The 10730-nt window shown below is 46.5% G+C and overlaps 1 protein-coding gene across 1 annotated transcript in view; it reads right to left on the reverse strand.

Annotated features, from left to right (window-relative positions):
- zfhx3b (zinc finger homeobox 3b) overlaps positions 1–10730 on the reverse strand; it is a 260599-nt gene that overhangs the window by 22076 nt on the left and 227793 nt on the right. The window contains 1 exon segment of the mRNA XM_048263350.1: positions 8288–8395. Within this exon segment, the coding sequence (XP_048119307.1) occupies positions 8288–8395 (108 nt within the window).

Below are 10730 nucleotides of genomic sequence, written 5' to 3' on the forward strand. Positions count from 1 at the left end.
CCCAGTGCTGGAAGCGGAGGCCGCTGTCTGAGCCCGAGTGTGCAGCAGCAGCAAATGCCAAACAAAAGCGTAAAATGAGTCTGGTGTCCTCTATCGGGACACGCTAATGGGCAGCATATGCTGGGGAACTGGCTGTCCCACCCCGTGCCAGACTGCTTCTCTAATATGAAGTGTTTAAGAAGCCTTCAGTTGAGGATTAGGCTCACATGAAACTTTTATTCTCTGCCATTGCTACCACTTTAAACCAAACACATTCAAATGGCGTCGCACAGAGGCTCCAAAAGCCATACAAGTGAACTGTATTCATGTCTCAGCTGAACTAACATAGCTGTGGGGTTTAAAGGGGCAGTCTAGAATGCCTCTCCAGAGACCAGTAAGACCCAGTGGGCTGCTACCTGTCTGAGACCAGGGGAGAGTTGGGGGTGCTGGGGGGGTGGTCTAGCTCACCTTGTCACGCCCTGTTAGGACTTCATAAATCTGATCAATCAGTCGCTTTAAACAGCCACTTGGCCGAAATACTAAACCCCACTTCTGCCACAAAGCCTATGATGAAAATGTCCAGCGACCATGCCCTGTTCTTGTTTTCACTGGTGTTGTCATGAGGGCTGTGCTGAAGTAAAAGAAGAAGAAAGAACAACACCATCACAGCCACCATCGTTACCACTGGGCCAAGCACAAAACAAACTGGAACGAGAGGGAGTACAGAGAAAAAAACTGTGTGTGTGTGTGTGTGTGTGTGTGTGTGTGTGTGTGTGTGTGTGTGTGTGTGTGTGTGTGTGCATGTATACACGGTCTAAATGTGGCATGCTTGGGCTGGCAATGGAACATGGACCTGCATCAGAGATCTATTGAAACAGACCATGACCAGAACACTGGCTTCTGATGGAAACACCCAGGCCTTCTGGGGAATGTGGTGTGTGTGTGTGTGTATGTGTGTGTGTGTGTGTGTGCATATGTGTGTCTGTGTGCACTTGGCTCAGCACAGAGCGAGAAGATTAGCAGCGAATGGCTCCGTGACTTCACGGGGATCACAAAGGTGACATCGATGACAGAAGCTCTGACAAACACCAGTGCCTGTCAATGTCAGGAATCTGGACTGCCCTTCAGGAAATATAACAGACGACGCAAAGCGGTGACAAAGACATTCAGGTCCAAAATGCCACTCATGCAGAATGGTTCCAAGAGGATTTGGGGAATTCATGGTTTTAATTTCTCTTACCCCACCAACAATGCCTATTAAATATAAGTATAAGTAAGTATATATACTATTTTGATCCTGTGAGGGAAATTTGGTCTCTGCATTTAACCCAATCTATGAATTAGTGAAACACACTCAGCACACAGTGAGGTGAAGCACACACACTAATCCCGGCGCAGTGAGCTGCCTGCAACAACAGCGGCGCTCAGGGAGCAGTGAGGGGTTAGGTGCCTTGCTCAAGGGCACTTCAGCCGTGCCTACTGGTCGGGGTTCGAACTGGCAACCCTCCGGTTACAAGTCCGAAGCGCTAACCAGTAGGCCACGGCTGCCCAACTCTTAAACTCTTACATCAAAGACAAATGATCCAAGCAACCATCCAGCCTGCAGTCGGCATCCTTCAGATCCAAGCTACACCTCTAATGGGCTTGTCTCTATTATGTTAAAGATGTTACCATGACTACTGTATGAAGGGGGACAGTCTTCTGCTGACCCTTCATCTCCTGAGCAGCCTCTCTCCACATAAAACTCACTCAGACATACGAGACGGCCGGGACTTTCATCTCGCAGTACAAAAGGCGGCCAGGCGGCAGGGAAGAGGAGAGGAGGAGGAAGAGGAGGGGGAAACATCTTAAAAGTCAATTAGGTGATTATTAATTCATGGCTCTTTTCGGTAAACCGAGGGCCTTTGTGCTGTCGAGTCCCGTAAGTGAATTGGACTTTGGCACCTTCTCTCACCTCCAGCAGGCCGGGCCGGCTGCACTACTCTGCCTGCTCTGGGGTTGTCAGCGCAGGGCTGCGGGTCTCTGGAGCAATCAGGGGGGCTTGTTGGGCTTACGGAGGGGGTGTCAGGAGCAAGGAGGGCTGGGCGGCAAAAAAAGGAAGGCAGCTGGAATGACTAAGCGACGCAAGCCGGCCCTGGTGTTAACACAACAGCTCCTCCAACACTGAGATCTTCCAGGAATGCAATCCCAGCTGCCATCGTGTCATTACCGCCGCTGTCCTTGGGAAGGGATATTCTGAGAGCAGGCCCGCTACCCAGACACTGTGTGCTGATGAAGGTAGAAGGCAGAGAGGGAAGGAACATGAGGGGGGAAAAGATGGGGCCAAAGTATAAGAAAAAAAAGATTTCCCCTGGTATCAGAGGTGAGGGCTTGCTCTATGCTTCGGCCACTCCAGAGGCATCGCCCCAAAGGACCTTGGGGAAAAAAACAACGTTCAACCAGCTGGTCAGCAGCACGCAGGCATCATCCTGAGATGTCTTACAGAGAGTCCAAAACACCCCCGCTGGCCTAAGAATGCTGCAGCCTCCAGCTGTGAAATGGCCAATCTGCCGAAGGCCTGCTGGACGCATCCTTTCCTGGTAAACACAGACCCCGGCATGTCCACCTCACTCCAATATCCAAACTCATCATCACCTTTCCCTCCTTCAAATTCCATTCGCCATTTGAGGGCGTCGTGACGTGACACCATCTCTCACTCCCCTCCTGACACACGGGTGAGAACCTGCCCCCAGTCCCTCAGCAATTTAACCATTAATATGGAAAAGCAGGTTCAACTCCCCAGTGCTAAAAAGTCATTCACTTTTAATCCGTTTGCTAACAATAACTGAATATTATCTTTCTCTCCACCCCTCCTTCTCCTCCTCCTCATTTTTTTTTTTGCAGCCGTCTTTTTAATCTACAGGCCATGTTGGAGCCCTGAGCGACAGTGGGCTATATTCCATTTCACCTCATATTTCTCAGGTAATTACTCTGCATCAATTAATTTCAAATAAAGAAAATTACAACCAAAGCCTTGTGCCAAACCCGCAGCTCATCATATCTGGGTATCCTTGGTGTATAACCATTTATTAAATGAAAATCCACCTCCACCATGTGACTGTGGCCGCCTGCCTGCCTGCCTGCCTGGTGTATGTGGCAGGAGGGAGAGAGAGAGGCCTACAGGCATGACTGCAACAAAGACAAATTTAAAATGAAGAAATTAAAAGGAGATATTAATTAGTGGACACATTATTAATCACGCCAGTGAGAGAGGCAGCAACCTCGATCACCTTCAGAGGGCATCCCCCCCTACATACACACACACACACGCACACACACACACAAACACACACACACCCTGGACTGCCAGCTCAATAGAATATGGCCAGTAAGAACTCATAAACAGTGCTCTTTCAGGGAGTTGACTCGCAAACAAGGACAATTTATGAGCTATTATCCTCAAAGACAAAAAAAGAATTTTTAATTTAAAGGATGACAACCATTCAAAGGACATGCTATGAATATGCAAAGATGCCCGCGTCTCAAGCAGCGGGGTTGGATGTAAATAGAGCCCGCAGATCTGTAATGTGTGTGCTGGGATGATTCTGCTCTTTTCTGTTTTAATTGCAATACCACAAAATATCCATTACCCAGAAAATCAGAAAATGAAGTACAAAATATACTTCTGATCTGGTAGTTATTACTGCTGGAGCTAACCCAGAAAACTGACATATGTGACTACTAACTAACAAACGGTTTTGGCACAATAAGTGACCGTGCACCTAAAACCTTCCAGATCCATGAAATTGTCTCGAGTGAAACGGCAGATGGACAATACAAATATAAAAACACATGCCTTCAATATGAAGCCTGGACTGCAGTATCAGGCCTTTGCATCCAGGGGGTGTTGATGTACACTGCAATAAGAGCATGTGAGAGCAAGCCAGATCTCTTCGCCATTCACCAACACAAACACACAAACACCCAAACACATGCAGATATACATGTGTGGACACACACACATGAACACACATGAGCACACACACACACACACAGACACACACGCAAACACATACATGCACAAGCAATTCCTTCCCCTACTCATCCAATCACTGGGACTCATACGTTTAAGTAAATATATAAGGGAGAAGAGATGGGACCAATTTGGCAGGGTACTCTGGCAGAGTCAGAATGCGGCTGACCTGTGCTGTAATATCATTTCTCCCTCCCTCACACTGGCTCCCGTGATGTGAAAGTCAGGAGAAAGGGTGGGTGTGGGGAGATGAGAGGAATTATTCATAACCCTCAATTGCTGAGGACTGCAACCCCCATACAGACCACCTCAATAGCAGCCCTCCCTATACATTTATGTTAAATATGTCAAATCATATTGTGGTCGTTCCTCCAAGCCCTTAAGTGTATTAACAATCCCTTTCTCTCTCCCTTTCCCCCTCTCCTCTCTCTCTCTCTCTCTCTCTCTCTCTCTCTCTGAGTGTCCCTCTCTTTCTCTCTCTTTGTCTGATTCACCTCCTTATCTCTCTTCCTCCCTCTCTCCTCCTCCTGTTCTCTTCTCTGTGCCCCTGCTCTCCTGTGCTGGGCAGCTCCATTAAGTCTCCCCTCTGCTTTAATAAAGGTAGCTCTGGCTGTCCTAAGCGGGCCGTCTTATTTGGCTAATGCTGCCTCAGCTAGGTGTAGCAGGCGCAGGGTGCGGGGGAGAAAGGGCTCCAGGCTAACCTTTTATGAATATTTTATGCTTGACATTAGAAACAAGGCTTGCAATGCTTATTTGGAAGGGTGGCTAAATTGCAGCGTCTGCCAACATAATTTTATTGTCTAAATAAGTAATGATTTCACTGTGTACAGCCTCGTCTCATGGAAGTGTGTCATATCACACTCTTCCTCTCGTTCGCCTGCTTTTTTCCTGTCCCCTTAGCAGATAATTACAAAGGCCTCATATCTTCTCGCTTTCTCTGTCTGTCTGTCTGTCTCTCTCTGTCACTCTATCTCTTTCCCCCCATCTCGCAGCATGGGTCTTTGTGTACGTGCACACACGCGTGTGGGCGGAGGTGTTTACATGTATGTGCATCATATAGCTCCGCGCGTCTGACTATAGCATGTCACGGAGAAAACAAAACACAGAGCCGCCACCCCCATGGTGGCAGCAGGGCCCTTCATCACATGACATGCCCAGCACATACGCATTAACATGGCTGCCGTGTGTCTCTCTAAATGCCTGTAACGAAACGCCAGGCTCGGCAGAGAAGCACATGAAAAGGGAGGGATGAGATTGACAGTAGCTTTAAATAGGAGGACTTGCTTTCTTCCATGCGGCGGGCTAATGCGCTCTACCTGACAGTGACTGTCATTTATAAAGAACCAAACGTCTCAACAAGCGAGTTCCAACGGCGGCGTGACAAGGAGGAGAGAAGAAACTTCAATACCACTAATGACGGACCTTAATAACAGCGCGGCTTCAGACGCCGCGACTCAAATCCCTTTAGATATGCCTTTAAATAACAGGTTAGCTCCAGTATGTCAATACAACCAGCAACACACACACACACACACACACACACACACACACACACACACACACACACACACACACACACACACAGACACACACTTTCACACACATACTAACACAGAGTTCAAAACACACTCACACACACTCTGACAGACCGTCTGCCGGCACACACCCTCTCAGAGAGTCCCCAGCCAAAACAAGCGTGCCTCTGTTTACCAGCAGCATCCCTCACCCTCCCTCTCTCTCTCTCTCTCTCTCTCTCTCTCTCTCTCTCTAATGCTCATTTTAGCCAAGGTTAAGAAGCAGCCAGTCCACAGGAAGCGCACTGCTGATCAGTGCTCAGTTGAGTTCCAGAGAGGGGGAAAAAAGAGACTCTCGTTGTTACACACTCCTGTTAGATGCCAACGCAGCCATCCAGGTTCAAACTGCACCACCGCCCCTCCATCCAGTCCACCCTACTTCACCACCTTAACCCTCCCCAAACACCACCCTCCACCACCAACCCACCTCTCCTTCTCTCTTTTTTTCCCGGCAGACATCAAACAGCACCCCAGACCTGGCTCCCTAATGCACATGCTATTTTTAACTAAGCGTTTCTAATAAGCTGCTGGGAGCCTGTAAATTTTTCATAGGCAAGCACATCTTTTCCCTTTGTGAAAACACAGAAACACACTTATTTGGTGATTAGCGACTGACAGAGGGGAGGAAAAGGAATTGAATATTCGTGTATGAAATTTCATGCCTCTCAAAAAAAAAAAAAAAGAAAGAAAAAAGGAGGGGGGTGGGGGCCAGGAGAGGAAGAGGAATCCTAATGTGAGGAGTCGTCTTCCTGTGCACCACAGGTACGAGTGAATTATTAATCACTCAGCTCATTTTAATGCTTTTTAAAGTGCTTTATTTTGATGTGTTAAAATATACTTTTAGCCATTTTCAGCCGGGCATGCATATCATTACCTCTCCCATCAAAGAGGACTGCCACTCTTTCAAAGAACACAAACAACTCTACTTCATTTCAACTAAAAGTTCAGATATCAAAGACATTTTTTTCTCTTTTCATAAAAAATTGGTTTCAAATATGCCAATGAACTTTTTTTCATGCTGCGCTTTCAGAATTGAAAAAAATGTGCAAAGCTATGTGAAAAAGTTATGAATTGTTTTGGGGACTTTTTAAGTGGAAAGGAATGTCAGTGGCAGCATATATATTTCTCACTCTTGCATTCTACACAATCTCAGTGCATCTCTCCCAACAACACAAAGACTACACCTTTGGAAAACCCCACTAGCATTCTCCCTGCTGCACACACACACACACACACATACAGCCTTGCATGAGAGGGAGAGAGAGAGAGAGAGAGGGAGAGAGCTGCTTTCGAGAGTTTGCCGCTGGGCAGATCAGAGGGGGTTGTGTAGATGCGTGCTGAGGGTGTGGAGCCGCGGCTGCTGCAGGCAGGAGAGGCTAGCCTGCTGGGCTGGCTGAGGCTGAGCACCGGGCTGCACGCACACACACACACACACACACACACACAAGAAATGCTGGAGGAGGGGGGCATCAGTAGGGAGTGCAGGGGGTGGGGGGTGTCTTTTATCCCCCCAGGACTTCCCCACAACCCCCCTCGACTGTCTATACCCCCTGCCCCTAGCAATGTGTACTCATTTTTATAACTTCTAACATGAAGCCAACCCACTGCTATGGACAATACTACCATCACCATCACAACAACAGCTGCATATACTCCCATATTTAACACACAGTGTTACACACTGAATAACACAATTATTAAACCAATATGCTGCATGTCTTTTGGTTTCTTCATTGTTATTCCATAGGGGGTAGCAGGCAGCTCAGTAAGTAGCCACAAGTTCTCTGAGAGCTTCATGTAAGCTACTCCACTCTTCCATTAGCACCAGAGGCAGCTCTCTCTCTCTCTCTCTCCCTCTCTCTCTTCCTCTCTCTCTCTCCCTCTCTGCTGTGCTGAGCACCTCTCACTCCTACACAGGCCGGGGATTCCCACGCAGGCCTGGTTTAGAGTGAGTGCCACTGCCCACACCACTACACCAGCACAGCACAGCCTACACAATACACATGCGCACGCGCGCGCGCACACACGTGCACACACACACACACACACACACACACACACACTTACTTAGTCCTCCCTGACCAGGCCAGGCCAGGCCACACCTCCCCACCCCCTCACCCCCTTGGCCCCTGCAACCCAACACCTGCACCTGCTGCCTCCCAGCTCCTACTGCTGACAACACCCCCCCTCTCTGATAGCATTCTTCAGAGGTGTTCGCCTCTGTCTGTCTGCTGCAGTCACAACAGCAGCATCCACACAGCCTGGTCACATGCATGCCAAACCAGGCCCTAATTATACTACCCATGAGCCCCCGTCTGGGTTCACAGAAGCCAGTGGAGGACAAAAAAACTTCTGTTTTTTTCCCCTTTTGGTCACTTGGCCACATTAGCTAAATCAGGCAATTTGGCCTACTTTGTCAGAGTAAATTTAATGAGTCGGATTGCCGAGCTAAGAGAGGGGGGAAAGCAACCAAATTGTTTTTGATCCATGGAAATTTCACATCAGAGACGTTTCACGTAAAGGGCTCTGAAGACTGTGTAAAAAAAAAATGTCCAGTTAGATGAAAACAAAGCACATCCTTTTCTGGAATATTGTCCTGCTGTTTAAAATAACCACTCCTAAATAAATTCTATCCCCACCCCTTGCCAGCCCCCGACCCCCATGCCCTCCCTTGCCCCCCCCCCACCCTCTTTAAAGAGAGGTGTAAAGAGAGAGGCCTTACCTGTCCCTTTGGTGAGCTCCTTCTCCCCCCCACTCTCTCTGTCTTTGGTTTGGTCCTCCTGCTCTGTAGTGATCTCACTGGCAGCCTCCACATCCTCACTCAGTTCTCCTGAAGGGGGAGGAGAGGACGGGATATGTAAATCACCACTCCATCAGAATTGGTGGAAGCACTTAAAGGGGCGGCAGCGTTTTTTTTCTATAGGAGCTTACAACAATTACATTCGCTGACATGCATTTACAAGGTTAGGAGACAAAAGGGGGCGGGAACTGCTGTGTGTGTGCTCGGTGTGCGGCTTCATTACCGGCAGCACACTTTCACCATCTCGCTCTCTGATTGCAACTTTGAAAACAGAAATAAAAAAAATGCGCTGTTCTAAAATCTCCCTTTAGAAGATGCAAAGGCACTATCTAAAAATAACAACTGATGTTATGTGTTATTTGTAATTATTAATATTATTATTATTATTATTATTTTTATTATTATTATAATTATTATTATTATTGCTGTTGTTGTTGTGGATTTACTTATAAATATAAACCCTAGCTCTAAAGATATAATTCTTCCTTTATGCAAGTCCATGACATAAATATCTTTATGGCTTCCTCTGTTTAATATGGGCATAAAACAGCACAAAACCACACACATGTGGTAGAGACATACACACATTTTCCAAAGCGGTCAGAAGTATGCAGACAGGAAAAAAAAGAGATCTGTCCATGTGCTTGTTTGAACAGAGAGAGCTACCTCTCATTTCTCTTTCTGTCTGTATCTCTCTCTCTCTTTCTTCTTCTCTCTCTCCCTCCTGCTCTCTCTCTCATTCTCCCTCCAGAAACCTCTAGAATGCTCCATATGCATTACTGTGGTCTTGGGCTTCATGCTATTGGGATGCTGACCAGTGAAAAGATACATTCTACATCATGGGTAATGCAGCATTGCAGGATGAAAAAAGTATAAATATTTTAAACTGAGACCACAATTCATTTCATTTTGCTCAGTCAAATGTAAAAATTCCCCTGTAACCATCTTAAGAGCTCCCTGTTCAATATATCTGGCCATCTAAAAGCAGTGAACTCCAAACAATGGATCTCCGATAACGCCATCTGTAAGTAACACAGGCAAGATGCTGAAACCCAGATAATAAAATGGGCATCAATCCCTTTTATTTCCCCCCTGTGCCCCCCAAGAGCTCCCTTTGCCTGTTAAGTTTGTTTAGAAGTAGTGCGGCTAGCATGCACCAACATTGATTTGACAACAGTAAACCCAGGCTACAGTCAATAAGCCTTATCAGTTATTACACAAGTCAGCTATTTTACAGCAAACGTACCTAAATGTTCTTTTGAAAACGCTTCCACATGCCAGTCTCTATGAGGTGGGCTATTGATGTATCGACGAGCGCAACAACAGCCCCTTAAATATCCTGTTCAAATATTCATTCCCCACAGTCAATTCTCAATGCACAATGGATCTGAGATCACCAGTGGCCAGGCCCGTGAAGGAAAACAAAAAGCCAAAACATCTGAACTTGTGCCGTTTTTATGGCCTAATAATGCTTGGAGCACTTAAGGAACCTTAACACAGTTAAGACTGCATGTAACCCGAAGCTGCGGCAGCCATTCCAAAGCCACCACACAAACCATTAAACTTTATTTTGATTCGCTTCATCTGAACATGGTTTGTGGGGCTTCTCAAGCGCAATCCGATTCATCATTTTTCATGCATATTTTTCTACTTGTGCGAGTGGTGGGGAGACAGTATATTTTACCAACGCTTAAGCTGCAATTCTCTCAACATGAGTGATCCATCAAGTCCTCAGGATGTTTCCGTGCTCCTCACTTAACGATGTTACACATATTAATTTGTGCCTGCTTGGTTCTGTGTGGTTATTTGTGTGCGGGCATCGAAAACCTGACTGACACTGACATGGAAAAAACACATCTAGATGGCAAAACACGCCTTTTGTTTCTAGTGGCCTTGTGCGGTTTGCAGCGCAAAGGCGTTGTTTAGTATTTAGTTTAATTATTGATGCATCCAGAGAACAATCATTTTCAAACGCCAACACCACAGCGGTTTGGAACTCAGTAATTAAAGATGATGACACTAAAACAAGAACAAAGAGTCCTAGCAACACTTCCACAGCTCCAACAAGATAGCACAGGCTTGTTGTTTTCCCTTCCCTCTTCACTAACATTTACAAAAGAGCAGCACTGGAAAATTAAGTGAAAGTGAAGTCAAATTCTTCTTGAAAGTGAACACAAACCCTCACAGTTCTAATATATGCATTTGTAAATCTATTCAAAGTGAAATTCTCAAGTGCATTTAAATGGAGGTGTGCAAGTCATCACTGTCTGCAGTAAATCAGTATTGTCTTAACCACACAGGGGGCTCAGTTGGACTGTGTGCGTTTTTAACCTGTGGCAGGCTAACATAGACACATGATTGGAAA

Source organism: Alosa alosa, chromosome 14 (genome assembly GCF_017589495.1).
Source record: "Alosa alosa isolate M-15738 ecotype Scorff River chromosome 14, AALO_Geno_1.1, whole genome shotgun sequence".
Classification (NCBI taxonomy): Eukaryota; Metazoa; Chordata; class Actinopteri; order Clupeiformes; family Clupeidae; genus Alosa; species Alosa alosa.